The 18,851-nt window shown below is 43.7% G+C and overlaps 1 protein-coding gene and 1 long non-coding RNA gene across 6 annotated transcripts in view; one reads left to right on the top strand and one right to left on the bottom strand.

The window, feature by feature from the left end:
• The window catches only part of POPDC1 (popeye domain cAMP effector 1), a 33,217-nt gene extending 15,226 nt beyond the window's left edge, over positions 1-17,991 (bottom strand). For 2 of the 4 annotated variants that reach the window (XR_005059704.2, XM_037012299.2), the window contains exons 1-7: positions 16,018-16,105; positions 13,680-13,916; positions 10,521-10,645; positions 7,884-8,071; positions 7,046-7,154; positions 1,432-1,599; positions 446-587 (exon numbers count right to left, since the gene is read on the bottom strand). Coding sequence is in view for 3 of the 4 variants with exons in the window: in XM_037012299.2 (XP_036868194.1) it covers positions 446-587; positions 1,432-1,599; positions 7,046-7,154; positions 7,884-8,071; positions 10,521-10,645; positions 13,680-13,905 (958 nt within the window). In the remaining variant the exon portion in view is untranslated. Of the gene's footprint in view, positions 1-445; positions 588-1,431; positions 1,600-7,045; positions 7,155-7,883; positions 8,072-10,520; positions 10,646-13,679; positions 13,917-16,017; positions 16,106-17,552 lie in introns of those variants that run through there. The other 2 variants (XM_037012301.2, XM_037012300.2) reach the window with 2 other exon arrangements.
• The window catches only part of LOC118971315 (uncharacterized), a 114,277-nt gene continuing 113,289 nt past the window's right edge, over positions 17,864-18,851 (top strand). For both annotated transcript variants that reach the window (XR_005059709.2, XR_005059708.2), the window contains exon 1: positions 17,864-18,001. This is a non-coding gene — a long non-coding RNA (uncharacterized lncRNA). The remainder of the gene's footprint in view (positions 18,002-18,851) is intronic.

Genomic DNA, 18,851 nt, shown 5'->3' with positions numbered 1-18,851 from the left:
GAATATTCTATTACTTGGTCACCTGTTACCTCTTCGTGCTCACACTGAGATAACCAGCCAGCAATAATACCCAGTAGTGATTTCCCACCATTTCTGACTCATTTCTAAGTCTAGGATTTCACTCGAACTAAAATCATGAAAACAACGAAACTGAATATCCAGCAAAAGACGGGCTCCTGGGCACTATTCCAGAGAACCGGTACTTAAGAATAGTCTGTGGCAAAACAGGTGGACAATTTCTGAACTAGAAATGAGAGTTCTAAAGGCCGGGCTTCAGCTGATGTGCAATATGGGAAAAGAAGAGCTAGGAAAAAATCTGATTACTTTTATCATTACCTGTAGGTTGCCAAATAGTTATAAAGTTGTTTTTCTGATCAAAGTTATCACGTATCAGTGACGTGCGTCAGAGTCCCGGGGTATCGCTATCAGTTTTGGGGTGACTTACGAAGGGAGGACAGGCTGGAGGAGCCCCGCAGGAACTGCTGCAAGCCGTCCTCACTGCCGCTGGAGCTGGCTATACTGTTCCTCATCTCCAGCATGGAGATCTGTGTGCAGAGGCTGAGCTGGTGTTCCAAGCCTTTGGCCTTCTACAAAGCAAACGGGAAGATTTCTGAGATCTCTGGGTCTTAGGTCATGTGACCTGCATTTACTTTTCCTGGATATAAAACACCACTTGGTACATAATAAGAGCCCAATAAATGTTAGCTATGATTCTTCTTATAAGCTATTCCTATAAATGCAGTATAAAAATGTAATATACTTGATAGCATATTTATGAATCTGAAAAATAATAAGCACCACCTAATCGGATAAACCGCCTAGACAAGATTAGTCATAATCCCTAGAGAGTGGCGCTCGCCACAGAAACAGCGATTGCAAGTTCTCCTCAGTCATCGCTTTGATTTCCGTCCAAGCACATGTGGGAACTGATGGCTGAAGACCTACATGGCTCTGAAATCTCTCACTGAAGTGCCACAGGATCCTGCCCACGTTTCCCTTGTCTCTTAGGGCTGGACCAGAGGATGTGCAGAAGTGGACACACCATGGTTAAATGTCACCTGCCTGCTCACTGGGCTTCCTGCCTGCGGCCCGCACACTGCCCTGTGCCACCCCCCTCCCCGGCCTCCCACTCACTCACCATCTTCCTTAACTTCTTAAAAGACCCTTTAGAAGGAGGCTGGGGGCTCCTCACCATAAGTGGAGGTCCTGGACATTTACAGATACCTCACTAGACAACGGCAGGTATAATAATTACAAAATATCTCTACCCTCTTGACAATGATTCCCTGAAGGGTCTCTAAATTATAAGCATCTCCTCATCACTGAACATATGACTGATTAAGGAAAATTCAGGAAAACACAGGTTGCCTAGAGGAAGATAGATCTCACTATACATATTTATTTGACAAACTCATTCACAAAAACACTTACTTTATCATTTAAGGTGGGATCATTCAATGAATAGAGCTTATTTGTAATGTCTTTTCCTATAAGATACCTAAATATTTCATATAGGAAAGGATCTGATTCCAGGAAGTAAGTTAACCTTTCTCTTGACCAGCATAAAAATCTGCAGTTATCGTCTGCCATGATGGTGACCTGCCGAGGGAACAAGCAGAGAAAGAGCAAAGTGCAACTGAGTGTGTGAATTATGACGGCAACAACCTGTGGGGAGGAAGGAGTCGAATAACCAGGTTTATATTATTACAGCAACGATTTGTCCTATCAGTTAAATTAAAAAGTCCATACACAGGAGCTTCTACAACTGTGTATAAAATTATGTTTAAATCCAAGCAATCTGCAAACTAATAAATAAAAGCAAAGAATCCACATCTTGATGTGCTCTTTCTCTGTGAGGTCTGGTGACAGAAGAGTGACCGTTGGGTCAATAGCCCTGCTGTACAGTGTACTGGACAGATGTTCCCCCTGGACGTATAATTCATGGATAAATGCTTCTTTACACCGGATCGTTAAAACGGGTTTAAGAATACAGCTTCAAGCAGAAGAATCAGGGAAAATTTACGAGGCATGTTGCAGATGAGAGACCTTCCGGCGAGCCATCTTGGCCGACACACTGGAGGAGAGGATGGTTTTAGGGCCCAGGCTGGTTCCGGTGATGGCCGGCGAGGGTCCTTCTGCAGGTCCTCCAGTCACAGGTGTTTCCCGAGTGTGACCTTTCAAGGCTGGCTCCAGTGTAGCCCCAGGGGGACACACACACACAGACCCCCCAGTGAGTTCAGGACCCAGAAACCACATCTTCTCCTGCAGTCTTGTTACACAGGGAAGTGGAAAGCACCGTAACTGCACGACACAGCTCGTGTCTCCTTGAAGAAATCCTTCCTCCAGAGCAAGGGGCTGTGCCTCACAACTTAGCATCAGGAGGCCCTGCCTCCCACACGGTCCCCTCCCATCATTTGGCCCCCTCCTGAGCTCTGTGTGGCACTCATGTCACCGAATGCAAACCCATCTCTGCCACATCTGTTTCCTCAGCTCTCCAATGGCAGGTGCAGCTTCACGTCTGAATGCCCAACCGCCAGCACAGAAGGGCGTCAAATATGCATTTACGACGTGAAGGAATTAACACAGGGATGCAAATACTGTTGACGATAACAATCATTTTCACATCCTCAGCATTAAACCCAATGCCTGTCCAGGCAAAATTAACAAAGTTTTTAAAACTGACATGAAGTCATGATATGACACGAATTTTACATGATGTGAAGTCATATCTGAGCCTTAGAGCAAATACTTCCAAAGGAGCTCTTTCCCCTCAGTTCATCACATAATTAAACCTACTTCTGATGACAAAGGGGTTTATGTCTATTAAGAGAGAAGAATGGAGAGCCCGGCTTCTCACCTAATATTAACAGCTGAAACTGGGATCTTTAGCAAAGTAGCTTTGGCTCCTTTAAAAGTGGGCCAATAGTCCTAGAAAAAAAAAAAGCTTGCACTTACTTATTAAAAGTAAGAATCTCCAAAACCAAACATTTGGATTTAAGAAATGCATCGACAGCCATGACTCCATAAAACACTAAATTGCCTGCATTCTTTCGCTGTACATGATCACCCACTTACTTTAGGCCAGATGCCGTTCAAGGCACTGATGTTTCAATGAACATGAAAGACAAGACCCTTGTCCTGGGAAGCCTGCATTCTAGCAGAGGAGGCTGATAATAGATCAAGAAGTATGACATCCTCAGATGGCAGCAAGTGTTTTCACAAACACAGACCAGGGAGAAGCGACAGAGAATGACTCGGAAGGGCAGTCACCCCTAAGGCCCCTCACCTTATATGTGTCTTGTACTTTTAAACACCTACGTGCTCCTCCATCTCTCTGTATATGGACCCCCAAAACTGCCTTTAAGTTATGACAGGTAATATCCTCTCTTATTTTTCAGATGTCAAATGAAAAGCCCCAATAAACTCATTCACAAACACATGTTAATTAGGGATAGACTGAGCACTTCTGACTTCCAGCCCAGACATATTTTCCCAGCAGGCTAACTTTACCTAATGGCTAAATGGGTCCAATATTCCTCGGGGCGATCGTGTGCAGAGCAATCTGGCCAAATGACCACAAAGTTGGCTCAAAGTCTATCGAGAGTCCCTCAAACAAAGAGCAGCCGGACGCCGTGTCATGGAGCTCACATTCTAGACGAGGAAGCTTATCGTACGTACAGAGGTGTGACCCACATGGAAAGATTTATAGGAAGAGCAGCACACAGTGAAGGCATTGCTGAGGAGTTCCCAGAAACAGGAGCTGGGCGGGTGAACCCAGGCAGGATCTACAGGAGTGATCAGGGAAAGGCGAGTGCGGGCGCTGCGGCGGCCCCTCCCTGCGGCCAAGGGCCGGACAAAGGGATGCAGCAGTGGAGAAGGCTTCATTTTGCAACAGGGTCACCCGTGGCTTTGGAGAATATAACCCGTGTGCAGTGGGGGAAGTAAGTTAAAACAGGAGCTGGAAGTGATCCAGCAGAAGGAAAAGAAATTGAACCTAATTACCTCCAGTCTCCATGAGGCACTGATAGTTCACAATACTATCATTCACTTAAATCCACTTCTTATTGGTGGTTGGAAAACACTTTAAACCTGTTGAAATTGTTATTAAACTTCAACCGGATAACTATTCAAATAATGAGCGATGTGACCGGGTGCATGAGCAGCGCACAAGCCAATGAGAGTAGGTGTTGGTTGGCAGCGGGCAAGTGGCATCCTGACTGGGTCGCTTTACTGAACAGCGAACGCTTCGTTTCTGCCAAATAGTTTTATTCAATGACTTCCTGTCCAACAGGCAAGGAAAACATTTTTAATGAAGAATTGTGATAAAGCAATATAGGAATTGTTAAAGCTTCCATAAAATAACTTTGCATCTCAAGTCGTTAGGGTAGCTCAAGAGCAGGGTGCTTCAGTTCTCGGGGAATTTCCCTAACGTCATACAGGCAAAGGAACTGGGGAGGGGGGTGGGGAGGCCCCAAAGGGCATCTTTCAGGGTGAGAGCTGGACTAACCGATTCTACATCCCCAGAAGGAGAAGACATTGCGTGAAAACAAGGGTAACTTGGGGGGATTGCTGAATCGCTGGACTCGGAAACGGGGGCCTGACAGTGTGACCGGCTGTCCTCGGGAGAATTTATTATTTTCTTCATGTATTGTACAACATTTCCCACACCAGGAGCACAGAAATGTCCCCGAAGTGGTCTTCATTCAGCGACTGCTTACTGAGTTCCCACAGGCACTAAGACACAGCAGAGAAGCCGGCCTAACTGAAAGACTGACTTAACACTACGGCAAGGTAAACACCAGTGAAGGCTCGGTGTTCATTCATTTCACAAGAGCTTGGCTGTCGGCCTTCGAGACATTCGCCCTCCCTTAAAGTCAATCAAGCTTTGATCTTCAGGCTTCACAACACAGGACATGCTATCTCCTCCTTTCACCCCATTTATATAATAATTCATTAGCAGCAGCCCTACCAAAGAATTAACTCAAAGAAATAAAAATTCAAAGGAAGTAGCTCCTTGTCCAGACACCTATAGCTGCTCAGAGTTAGAGAAAAATAAAACTGGCAAGTAAAAAAATGTGGGAAGAGAAGCTCGCCCGCTGACACACCCAAGTGTCTGCCACAGGCGCAGGCAGTGGACAGCTGGCCCGGGGGCACGTGACGGTTTCCATTTGGGAACCTGCTTCAGAAGGAGGCGGTCCACTCCTGCACGGATGGGCAATGGTTATTTTTACCCTTGAGTACTTGCCAAGAGGAACATTTTGTAAACACTCAAACGGCAATGTCTCCTGAGGGCTAACCCTGCCGGAGACTGCTCCAGCTGCACAGAACGTGGGGTTGACGATGCTAGAGTGGTTTTTATCTCTTGACCTTTTACAAAATGCCACACCAGGTTCTATGCAGACAAAAGACGGCTGGTGTTGGCAAGGCTGATAGACATCCTTCACCCAGCTGCAGTATGTCGATTTCAGTCGTGATTTGGGGCTCTTCACAGCAATTGCCTGGAACATTTCTCAGCTACCAACTCCTGATTCTCAGTCCCCAGGAGTAAACTGTAGCTAGTGGTAGGAATTCCTTTTTGTTAACTTAATTAAAATATAATTTGAAGTTCTGTGGAAAAGAGAGTACCTGTCTGTATGCCTGGCCTCTCAGGAAATACTTCCTTCTAGAAGGAACAAAGGAGGTTCAGTTTCTCCTCCTCCCCAAGTCCCAGACTCTTCAGAATTAGACACAACTGAGTTACTGTGTAAAACCACTCGCTACTATCCACAGGGAAATGGATACAAGGGATCACTTGGTGGGCTTAGGAGGAAGAAACCGTAAAGATGTCGGAAAAGAGAAAGGCAAGAAGTTGCCCTGTAATAGTTTGCAGAGGGGGTGATTAAAGATAGAAGAAGAACAGAGACCTCAGCGCATAGCTGACCCTCACAGATATAAGGGGAGAGTAAAATTAGAGGAGCCAGGCTGGACCATCGGCTTCTACTTCTGTGCTGAAGCCCAGCCGGCGAGGGAACAGCATTACACCCAGGTAATGAACTTAGATGAGACTCTAGTGAATGCACACAACTTTAACAGGTTGTGTGGTTACTCAGACCTCTTACTCAGACAGGAGGAGAGCAGGACAGGACTGAAACCATTGCAAAAAAAATGACCTGAATCTCTGTACATTCTCCGTTTATACCCATGTGGCATCCCAAATTGTATGGCATCTCAAAATAAGATTCAGAAATAAGATTTGTCATCAAGAAACACTAGTATTTCTTCCCTCAGGTGATAACATCCTCTTTTATTCCATTTCCTACCCATGCAGATTTATCCTTTTGCCCATAAGCACCCTTATTCTCGGGATATTTTCTTGCTGCTGTTTCTCTAGAGGCTGAGAACAAAGGATACTCTCGTTTGATTTCTTGGTCCCATTCCCACCAATAATGAGGGGAATTAAACAGGAAGGCTGGACGCTTACAGGATCGGAACAAAGTGCAACATAATGGAGCAATTTTTAAAAAGATACACAAGGAACGGCACTGCGTAGTTCACCAAGTGCTGTAACCATGAAGAACTCCATTCTTTGCCCTTGAACGCAGTCATTACATAGAAAAGGGTAAAGCGATTCAATTCTTTCATAAGGATTCAGAAGCTCTCTAGGGCAAAGCCAGTTTTCTGTTTTTTCTCAGTAAAACTAACCGATTACACGTTTTAAGAACACTGATTATCTACAACTGACATTTTTCTTTTTTCTGATAAAATCGTTAGATGTTTAAATTATAAAAATTCAAATAAGCAAAAAGAAAATAAAAAAGCATTCAAGCTCACATCTCAGAAATAACCATGTTAATAGTTTGGCCAAAATAGAACGTATCTTTCTAATAGAACGTATCTAGAACTGATATCCACTATTTTGTTTAAGGTGTACAAAAATAGGATCATGCTATATATCCCATATGGTAATCTCTTTGTTCAATAAATCATAGCCACTTTTCTATGAATATCCTTTGGATATTAAATATACATAGTTTCAATTCTTCGTAAAAATAATGCCTAAACATACCTGAAATTTTTCGCCTTTGTGCATTTGAGTTGATCTAAATTCAGGAGAATCTATAAAGGCACAGGGGTAAATGTTATGCAGAAAATGTCCTCGATAGGAGACCTTCATTCTGATAACAGAAATTAATGTTAATAAAGACATAATATATTTCACAAATCACATGAAAATCCTTACACTCTCCATAATTTAATAGGTTTGTCCTTAATATTAAATTTTTAAAGACTCCATGGGTGACTGACATAGTTAAGAGCACTTCCTGAAGTACAAATTATTTATTTCAAAATAGATTTCACCAACAAGAAAAAAAAGGACAGCCTCCAGTATTGAACCAGATATGTGCCTTTCACTGGTTAACCACTCTTACAGCTAAAGGGACCACATAATTCATTACTCAAACTCAGACATTCTGGGGAGAGAAGGGGGTGGTGTTAAGAATTATGCCAGAACAATATACACTGGTTCTCTCCCCCAAAGACTGATATTTCTCCAAGATATATTTTTGTGATCTTTCAAAAAATAAATCACCTCTGAAACATGCACAAGCTAATTGAATTTTAATGCCTAATGTAAATCGACTTCAATTTTGACTCATTCACTTTAAATAAAGGGTCGGAAAAGGTTAAAAATACTTCCGGTTAAAAATCCTGAGATCAACAAGGTTCAGAGCAATTGAACCTGTGCAACTGTTAACCCGGGGCTCCGCAGCCGCACAGTGAGATCTCAGCCCCGGCCTGCGGGTCACTCCTCCCAGCCCGCAGCAAGCCCCCCTGCCCCTTCCCTCCGGAGCCCCCCAGGGGCTCAGGGTGCCCGGGAGGGTCCGTGGCCAGGGGGGACGTACTTGCCCTTCAGGAGAATACTCAGACGGTCGTCCACCGAGGTTTTATCCTCCGCAGCGTAGGTCTGGCCCTTCTTTAGGGTTTGGACCATGCAGAACTGCCCGGTCAGTCTCCTGAACAGGTCTGGGGGCACGCGGAGCGGCTCGAACAGTCGCCGGTAGATGCCGTTGAGCTCCTTCTCAATTTTTACCTGAAACGCAGCAACGACTTCAGCTAGTGGCCTCTGGGGGACAAGCCAGCAAGCACGCCGCTGCCCCCCCGTTTTCACGCCCACGGGACCTTACAGGACAGCAGGTCAGCGGCGAGCGAGGCCGACACCCTAAAAGAACACTCTCTCCGTTAAACTGAACTCTACGTGAATATGGGGGAGATCTGCACCACGGACCCCATCTCCTCCTGCGCACTACAAGCAACCGCGGAGGTTGTGCAGGTTTTCCTCAATCTTAGCATTTCCTATAAATGGTACAAAACCTTGTCCTTTTGTTCACAGAAGGAAATTACACTCACTTTTAAATATTACAGTGAGAGAACACACCAAAGGGAATCAGCGTGGAAATAAATGCATGAAAATACACATTAAGTATTCTATCCACATGTCGTTATTATTTAATGCACCACAGTAGGAAAACGTCCACAGCCGCAATCTTTGCTTCTGATTTATTTTGAAGCAAACTGAAGAGGGTAAAAGGGTTTCAGAAGCAGTGTTTTCCTACGTTAAAATAAACTCTGCAGAATGGTGAACCCTCTGTGGAGGCAGGAAGCGCTGGATGGCCCAGCGGCGTCACAGCCCAGCCCGGGGCCCAGCATTAGTGTGCAGAGGCCAAACAGCGCGTGCATGAACCCGGGGCTCAGACGACCCCCATCCCAGGGTCTTGGCAAATCCTACCGGGATTCCCACTACTGGCAGCCCCACCAGGAGGCTCACAGGCCCAGATGCAGAGCCGCGCGGACGTCACTGTAGCCCTGCCATGAATGCTCTTGCTCGTCCTGCTATTTCACTTCATGAAGAACCAACATTTATATTTTTCAAAAAAGCGTATTTGTAGTCTGGGCAGAAACAACGGTGCAGATACTAAGTGACTCACACGGTGCTGCTGTCACATCGGCGGCTTCTGGACCTTCCGCTCAGAAGGTGGGGTTTCCAGAACGTTCTGACATCCGGAAACTGTACCTCTCCTGATCACTACCACCCTGCTCCGCCACTGCGGAGCTCTACTGAGTGTTTAAAACACTTGATTCACAAATACAGCTCACTAGCCAATGTGGCACAGCAATGAACACAGACCTAGAAAGCTTCTATTGACTCATGTTCATGATCTGCACTTTCTGCGACTCTCAGCTTAAGCCCCAAACCCTTCATGAAGCCTTCTCACGTCTTCTTGTGAAAGCACTTATCTTTTCGGGTACGTCTCATGTGAGAAGCACGGCTGACAGGAACAGGGAACACGACGGGAAGCTGGTAGCTGATATTTTATTATCGCTGCCACTTATCCGATGCTCCCGGGCGCTGTGAGAGGTTATACCTCCCCTGATCCCCGCCCACTCTCACATTACCAGGCTCGGCCATGTTGCTTGTTTGGCCAATGAAATGGGAGCAAATGCATCGGATGCCCTCCCAACTCCCCAGAGCAGAACTTTTAAGAGCCATTGGGTGTCTCTCTTCTGTTCTTGCACCGTCTCTGGGCTCTCAGAATGTGCGTCCAAACACAATCTGCTGCTTGCGCAGAGACCCTGAAATGAAGACACACGGGACAGAATCGCAGCTGAGACAGCTGCCAGAGCCCACCTACTGAGTGGGTGAGGACAAAAACCTCTGCTTTTTCTTCAGGTTGTTCATTACACAGCATAACCTGGGGAAAACTGACTAATACAGTAACAAAACAGGAGGTTTCAATGATTGAGGTTGTAAGCGACTGGAATGCCTTTATGTGTATCTGTATCATTCAAATTGTAATTTCCTATGAACTGCCTTGTTTTCTAATAATTCTCTATGCACATGTCTAGCTCTGAAAGTACGATTAGGGCAAGCATTGTATCTTTTACTTTACTGAATATTTGTGTGTGCTTTGGGTAGTCAGCAAACACTCATGGAATGCTATCTAGGAACTGTCCTGTCTTTCTATTCAGTTTACATCGTTTTTGTGCTTGGTATCACCAAGGAAACAGAACAAGATAAATCAGAGTTGAAAAGAAAAAGTTAACTACTTTTCATAACATAAAGAATATTTTTTATAACATATAAAAAAATATAGCCATCATATTTAAAAATAGCATAGCAAACAGCATGAGCTCTCTGGTAAACCATTAGTATGTTCATGGAAGTTGCCTACGAGTAATTAATTTTGTAAATGAGGCAAAAATATTCCCAAGTGACCTCTGAGTGTCAACAGACAAAAGAAAGAGAGAATAGTGTCATGTTCTGTGGTGCCTAAATTGCCTTAATGATTGAAAAAGTTATCAAAACTCATCTCTCAAACAAATGTCATGTATTCATATGTTTCACTTACAGGCACATATAAACACAGTCTAATCTTCACAGAAATGATATTAAAGGATGAATGCTCATTTTCTGGACAAAGTATTTCAAAAGCTTTTTAGCTTTCACATCTCTTCCTTACTAATTAGATTTTAGGAATTACCGGTCTTTTCTTGTATAAAAGATATGAAAGATGCAAAATGTTGACACCCAGGAATACAGAGTTCCAGATCACGATGTCCAAGGCACATCGGTAGAGAGTAGCCCAGATGATATACAGGGTGCACCCTGGTGAATACCAAAGGTGACATGTTAGATGTCTGCAATAGATTCAGCAAGCAGCTTAATACATTTGTTATCCTCTGTATATAAAATAAACTACATACATTTTAGAAATACCTAAGCCAAACATCACAGTGTTACATTGCATCTTTTTCTAATTCCCAGGAAAGAAAAAAACATGCTTTGCTGCACAAAATTTGTATAGAAATTTTTTTTAAAGGGGAAAAATATCCTTAATTCTAGTACTTAAAAGAAAACCACAAATGAATACTCTCTTATTGTCTTCATGCATTTTTCCCTGAGGGCAAACATACTGCATACACAATTTAAAGCCCCATTCTTTTACTTACTGAAGTAATTTCCCCATTTCATTAAAACTCCTTGTATACATAGCTTTTAATGAGCATGACAGATTAAACCATAATTTATTTAACCATATCCCTTATTGATGAACAGATGAGATTTTTTTGGGGTGCAATTTTCGACAAGTAGCTAAAACATATTGATACATTAACAAATGATCTGTTTTATGGACTGTTTACTTTGGGTGGATTACCTGACAGTAAGTCAAAGCTATATCATAGCTTTTGATGATATTGAAGAATTGCTTCCCAAAAGGTTTGTACAAACCTGCAATCCTACTCGTTGGGAAGGCCAGTATCAAGTTGTGAATATTATAAAATTTGAACTCTTACTTTGATAATGAGGAATTATATATTATATTTTGCATTTCCATGATTATTGGTGAGCCTGACTATTTCATCAAAACTGTCTAGCCATCTGCATTTTCAGCTGGCGGCTCTTCACCTATGGGACTCTTCCTGTTTATTCTTATCGATTCTCTTACTTTAGGTAAAATGTCCCCAGTGCCTTTTGATCAATTTTATGGTGGTAATGCCAATATATATTTTTAATTTAAAATAAAATTATCATTCTGATACAAATGTATCAACAACATATGCACACATCAAAGCCAACCACGCTAAAAAGTTATTCACCCGCAATTCCTTATTTCAGCAGAATGATTTGGAGCATCTCAACAACAATCCATATTGTAAAACTTTATATTCTTTTCATATTTCACAACAAATTTTGGAGACTTTTATAGTATTACTACTTAAAGGAGACAGGGTGACATGACAGAAGGCCTGACTGTGAAGATGAGCCTTGAGGACTGAATTACAGTCCTGGTCTGGCCACTTTCTCCTTGTCTCAACTTTGGGTGAGTCACTTACTTTCTCCAGGCCTCTCTTTCTTCATTTCTGAGCAAAGGTTTAGGCCAGATGATCTTCCTCGTCTGCCCTACCTCCAAAACTGTCTTGAAATTCGGAACTAGCAGGATATGAGTTGTTTTTCATTCAAAACCCTTCTCTTCTGCCGCAATCCCTACTGACTCAGACGTATCACAGCCACACGGCCCACAAGCTACCTTGTAGCTACCCTCTGGCCTCTTCCTCGACTCTCCTTGCCATTTTTCATATATTTCAGACACAATGAATTACTCTTCATTCTCCCCCCGTAAGCTGAATTTCCCTCTTAGGTGCCTTTTATGGGATACCACCCCCACCCCCACCCCATTCAGAGAAATCTTAACCTCCCAAAAGCCAGCTCCAGAGCCACCTCCTCCGGGGGACCTTGCTGAGCCTCCTTGCTGAGCCCACCGGCCTGTCCCTGGCTCCCTGGCACTGGCTGCACCCTTGATTCACAGCATCCACCACGTCCTACGTGATTGTCCATCTGTTTCGCTCTGGCCCCCAACAGAGTCTTTCTCAAGGTGGAGACGGCCTTCTTCCACCTTTGCCTGACTCATTACAGGTGCTCAAAAATGCACCCAAATAAATCAATCATCAGAGAAATAATCACACATAGAGTGATCTGTCAAGAATCACTGGCTAAAATAATAAATCAGATTGTTTTAGCATTTTGATGTGGATCAATTTAACCTGCTTCATCAGGGTTACCGGAGCCCCCCAAAAAGTTTTACTTGAAGTATTGTGTCTGGGTAATTGATTTTGTTCCCAGTATTGCTTTACCAGCCACAACACGTAAATGCTTATTCAAATATAATAGTTAAGACTAGACAGTCCTCCCTATGTGCCAGATTATTGTAGTCAAATTTATCACACACCAGAGACACACAAGCACATTTAATTCTTTCAGCAACCCTAGGAGGTGATATTTCTACCCTAATTCGACACATGGGGAAACCAAAGAATAGAAAAGTTAAGTCACTTGCCTCAGTTACACAATTAGCAAGTTGGGGACCCAAGATTTGAATCACACCATCTCACTTAAAAGTCCACAGTCTTTCACATGAGTGGATTTTCTGATTATCCTGAAAATCTAAACACTAGAAAACATACAGGCTGACGTCGTTTTACTGCTCTTCTCTTTATTGCACTTTACAGATACTGGTTGTTTTTTTTTTTTTTACAAATTCAAGGTGTAGCAACCCTGCACTGACCTAGTCTCTCAGAGCTATTTTTCCAACAGCATCTGCTCATTTCATGTCTCTGAGTCACATTTTGGTAATTCTCATGATATTTCAAACTTTTTCCTCATTATTCTCTTTGTTGTGGTGATCTACGATCAGTGATTATGACTCACTGAAAACTTGGATGACAGTTAGCAGTTTTCAGCAATAAAGTATTTTTTAATTAAGGTATGTACATTTTTTAAGACAAGGCTATTACACACTTAGACTACAGTATAGTGTAAACATACTTTTACATGAATTGGGAAATCAAAACATTGGGCTCACTTATTGTGGCATTCTGGAACCAACTCCTCAATATCTCTGAGGTGTGCCTGTGCATCATTTTAGCTCAAATAAATAAGAGAGATGATATGTGAAGGCTTATGTTCTAAGTTACTTGAGACACCGCCAATTTGCAAACACTCGTGTATTTTCAGGGTGCTATGGACCTGAAAAATGTAGAATACAGGTATCATGAATACCTGAAGCCCTGCGGAGGTTCAACAAAGCCCGGCTGATGCTGGTTACAGAGAAGTTCCATAACATCTCAGTTATGAATCTTACCCATGGCTAACATCCCCCTAAGAAGTATCATATGAAGGTGAAGAGTAGTTGGAATAACCAATCCAATGGCGAAGAAAATATTCGCTACATGAAAAACTAGGTGGTGTATCTCTCTCCAGTTTTCACAGGTGGTCTCATTGGAAGGCACAGGTGTGACACTTCCTAACTCTGGGATAAAACCTATTGCAGTTGATTCTGCCAATAGGCTGGACTCTGTGTAATTCATCTTGAAAATTCCTGTAAAAACAAATAAACAGGAGGGCAATTATGAAAATGGCAACTGTGTCTTATCACCTCTATTGATGTTACACCAAATTTATTTTTGTGAACTAAATGTTGGTAAAGAGATTTCCCTGGGGCTTATAAGTTTGACAGACCTAGGTTCAAATCCCAGCTCTGTCACATACTAAATGTATCTATTTCCTTATCTGTTAAATGATGATAATAATTTGATTTGATAATGAAATGAAATATATAAAATACTTAGCATAGTGTACAACTATTCCCTGATATATACCTATACACAGTTGGCCTACGAACAGAGTGGAAATTAGGGATACGCAACCCCTGCCACCAGTCAAAATCCTGTGTAACTTTTGACTCCCACAAAATTTAGCTGCTAATAGCCTACTGTTGACCAGATAACATAAACAGTTGGTGAACACATATTTTGTATATGTAGTATATATTGTGTTCTTACAATACAGGAAGCTTAAGAAATGAAAGTGTTTTTTTCAAACTGTTGCAAATCTTAAACAAATTTTCCACTATATTTACTGAAAAAAATCCACATATAAGTGGACCACGCAGCTCAAACCCATGTTGTTCAAGGGTCAGCTGTATGTATCTGTGGATAAACATCCCTGTTGGGGGAGAGAGGAATGAATTAACTAGTTAACTAGTTTAAAAGACAATCACCAATGTTTATTAACCACAGCAATTGTAGTGTAGTATAGTCTTTCATCAAAATTCCTCTCTAGTGACACTGAATCCAAAAAACAGGAAAAATAATAAGAAAAACTGATGTTTTGAACACTTTCAAAAAACTTAAAACCCTCATAATTACTCTTTGAAGGATTTGAATAGTTAGAAGGCTCTACTTTTATCCTGTCATTAAATCATTTTATCTTACACATATACATTCTACATTATCATATATGCACATAATTAAATACATTACTATAGCCATTTATGTATACAGAGAGATATAACATCTACTCTTTTTACTGTCTAATCTAAATCTCTACTTTCTTTCCCATAAAAATTCTAGTAGGCAGCATCTCACAAATTGAAAAGCAGTAAATTTCCAGTTTACTTGTATATAGGAGGGGTCACGAATATACATTCAACTATTTAATATTAAAATCTGTAGCAAATACAGTTCAGGGAATATACATTTTATACATGCTTACATAAACCTTAACACAAAGTGGCTATACTACCTGTCTTCCATCTCTGGTACTTAAAAAGTTCTATTATTAATTATAAGAAATGGTGCCTGACAAAACTATGTAGATTTACTGAATATGTGATTATTCTGTTTCAGGAAAAGAATTCCAAATGGGACCCAAAATACCTTTAAATTTAATTTGAGTATATGTATCTTCTCCAAATAAGGTCACACATTTAAGTGTACTTTTCCATTCCTATTTTTCATCATACTAAAGTAAAGCTTTTAATAAAGGTGAAGAATAGTTGCTATAGGTTGGGCATTTTGTAAGGATGTTATTAATAATGTGAAAGAATTACACATCTCTTAAGATGATTAAAAATACACACATTTACATGGAATGATTAAGTCAATTAAAGATCTCTCCACATATTTCTGAAATATCTTTTTAATATAGAGAAAGAATTGACTTAGACATAGATTTTCTGCAAAAAAAGGAAATAAATCATAAAAATTCAACTACTTTCCAAAGGTTTGAATCAATAAAAATAGCCTATTGGGTTTGAGGGACGGGGCATGAATTATTTTAATAACTTCATGTATATGAAGTTTGCTTTCAAGGACCAAATCAGAATTAATCTCTTAATTTCTGTAGAAGGGAGAATGATATTAAATGTCCTCTATCATTGATAAGCTAATACCAACGTCAGCTTTATGTATTAGCATTACATCAGCTAATAGGAACTACCGCTTCTATGGCACGTTAGGATGGGCTTCCCCTCCCATCACCCTATCTGTTCTTTGAAATACCCCATCTCCTCCAGGAGGCAGGGGCACACCACGTTCATCTCTGCAAAAGCAAGGCCCAGCCTCTGTAGAGAAAGCCAGAGGCAGAGGTGAGAGCCATCCCGAAGGGACACAGACAGGATGGGCACGTTCAGAAATCACCTCGCAGTCTCCGCACACCTCGGCAGCAAAGACGACGGAAATGCGTAGCCTTCCCGCGGTTGAAGGGGTCAGGAACCCCGCGCACCCCACAGGGCCACCGGGGAGGGGCGCTCTGCTCCTCGGGCCCACTTCCTGCTGGAAGGAGAGGCCGCTGCGCTAGGTGGTTTTTGAAGTCCCTGCAAATTTTAATAGCCTGTGGCTCTAATACACATTTATGTAATAAATCAATATGTATTCCCCTCATGTCCACCTGAGTACCAGCTCATCCTCTGTAGTTCAGTTTCAGGCTTTTAAAAGTTCCTCAAGTGGCACTAAAAGTACCAATTTTCTGGTCTGGGAGAAATGACTGGAAAACCGTGATCCACTAACACAAGAACCAGGGAAAGAGGAACATGAATTTTTTAAAGGTGGGATCATCCCACACCGTATTCAGATGCATCACACCTTATTTAAAGATATATATATATTTATTTATTTATTTAAAACCTTCTTTATGTATTATATCTCATATAATAACCTATGCATTTATTACATACGATTGTTTATTTGTATATTTACCTGTCTACTCATCTATGTGTCTATTATTTATTTTGTATGTTTATCTATATGTCCATTTTGAAATGCCAGTTACCTATTGTTAATAAATATTGATGGGATCTTACCTGTTTCAGCCCCTGTGATCACAATTAACATACTTAAGTGGTTTTCTCTGAACTATCCTTATACAGACACTGAATGAGTTAATGAGGAAGGCTAGACTGATAAATTGGTAAACGTTCATATTGATTTTGATTAAATCAAGATAAATTTTCTTTTTCCTATTACTTCCTCCGAGTCTAATCCCTTAAATTTCCTGTTTATCTGTTTTAAAATAGGTCTGTCTGCAGGACAGGGCTAAATATCAATGGTGAAACTAACATTAACCCTTCACCAAATTAGAAAAATGAGAACGCTAGCAGCAGTGTGCAGAAGTCGCATCAGCCGACTTAGCTGCTTGATTCTGTGATGCCCGCGGACCCTTGCTCTGCACACCCGCGGTGTGGCACGGGGCGCACGGGGCTGAGGTCTTCCTCCGCTTACTCTTGCTTTAAACAAGCAGTTCTGGGACTTGTCTGGCCAACACTCGTCTGCAGAGCCCGCAAACGGGGGCGCGGGTGGGCGGCGGGGCGCCCCGGCTTCCCGGCCGGCTGCGCTCCCCGGGCGCCCCGCTCACCGCGCTCCTTCCGGGACGTCCAGGGGCAGCTGTCCCCTTGGCCTGGAGCTCCTGGGTCACCGGGGCTGCGCCGGGAGCGCCGGCCCGGGGCGGGCGACACCGCGAGCCCGGCGTGGGGGGCAGGGCCAGGCTCCTCCGGCGCGGGCACCGGCAGCGAGGGGCCTCGAGCGCCGCGGCGGTGGCGCTGCCGCCGGAGGGCCGTAGCCTCCCCGGCCCCGGGTGCCCCCGAGGGCGGAGCCCGGCAGCCGCGGCCGAGCCGGAGCCCCCGGGGCTCCCCGATTAGCCCGGCGCGCGCGCGGCTGCCGGCGTCCCCGCGCCTTACCTGGAGCCGCGCCTGGCGGCGCACGGACGCGGCGGCTCGACGGGCGCCCGGGGCTGCGGGGCCGGGACGGGTGCCCAGTCCGCGGCGGCTCGGACTGAAATAGGCATCGCGGCGGCCGGGCCGGGCCTGCACCGCGCACGCGCTCGCCGCCCGGCGCCCCCTGCGGGCCTGGGGGGGCGGCTGCCCCGTCCGCACGCGCCGCCTGCAGCCCCGGCAGGGGGCGGCTTGGGAAGAGGGCGGCGGCTCCCTTCGCGGGCCGAGGGCCTCTCGCCGGCGCCCGTGCGGTCGGGGCGGCCGGGAGCCACGTGCGAGGCCGACAAGCCCCCGCATTGCGCTCGCAGGGGGGCGCCTCCCCGGCACGTGCGCCGCGGGGCCCGGGGGCAGGCGAAGCTCCACCCAAGTTTGTCACGTGGATTTGGTAGATTTGCGACCATAAATGGGAAACCAAGGTATGAAAGTATACCTCGAGCAATCTTTACCGTCTATAGAGGGCGGCTATTTGGGTAAGATGCGAGGCACACTAATGCAGCGTGGGCACCGGGGCAGGGGGAGGCGGACGCAAGAGGAAGGGACAGGCATTCGCAGTTTCCACCCGGTGCCCCGTTGTGGGATAGAAACTGTATGAGGTCGTTCCTGCGTCCGCAACATGAGCTAAATATAAAAAAGACCCCAAGTGGGTACCTGTTCGTGCACACTCGTCGAGAACATGGGCCACAGGACTCACCAGACCAGGTTTGAATCCTGCCTTTGCTACCAGCTAGTGGTGTGACCTTGGGGAACTTACATAGCTTCTGTGTGCCTCAGTTTCCTCTTTTGAACCACGGTAATGTTGATAATGATGCTGATGAAGATAATGTTCATGGTTGCACCTGTGTCTCGCAGGGTTGTTTTGAGGACTGAATGATCTAATACATAGAAAAGGCTTAGAATGGTATGTGGTAGTAAGTTCTATGTATGGGACTATGTAATATATATTATACTTATAAAGCTCCTTCTTTAACATGTTTGAAATTTGCTGTAATTATACAAGATTAGTTATCAAGGCCGCTGTTTTCAAAGTCTATTTCCTTCCAGAAGCTCTGTCAGCCATTTTAGTAGCTACCACTAAATTATAAGATGTAGATATAAACGTGCACAAAGATTTTGCGTGGACATTCATTGGAGAGTGGCTTATGACAATGCATGGTGAAATAGCTCAAATTCTAAGCATAGGGAACTAAGGAAGTTATAGGACATCCAAACAGTCTTGTTTCTAAGCAGTTCTTAAAAATAATTGATATAAAGATATCAGAGACATAA

The sequence above is a fragment of the Manis javanica genome, chromosome 13 (genome assembly GCF_040802235.1).
Source record: "Manis javanica isolate MJ-LG chromosome 13, MJ_LKY, whole genome shotgun sequence".
Lineage (NCBI taxonomy): Eukaryota > Metazoa > Chordata > Mammalia > Pholidota > Manidae > Manis > Manis javanica.
This window is presented reverse-complemented; position numbering and strand designations above follow the sequence as displayed.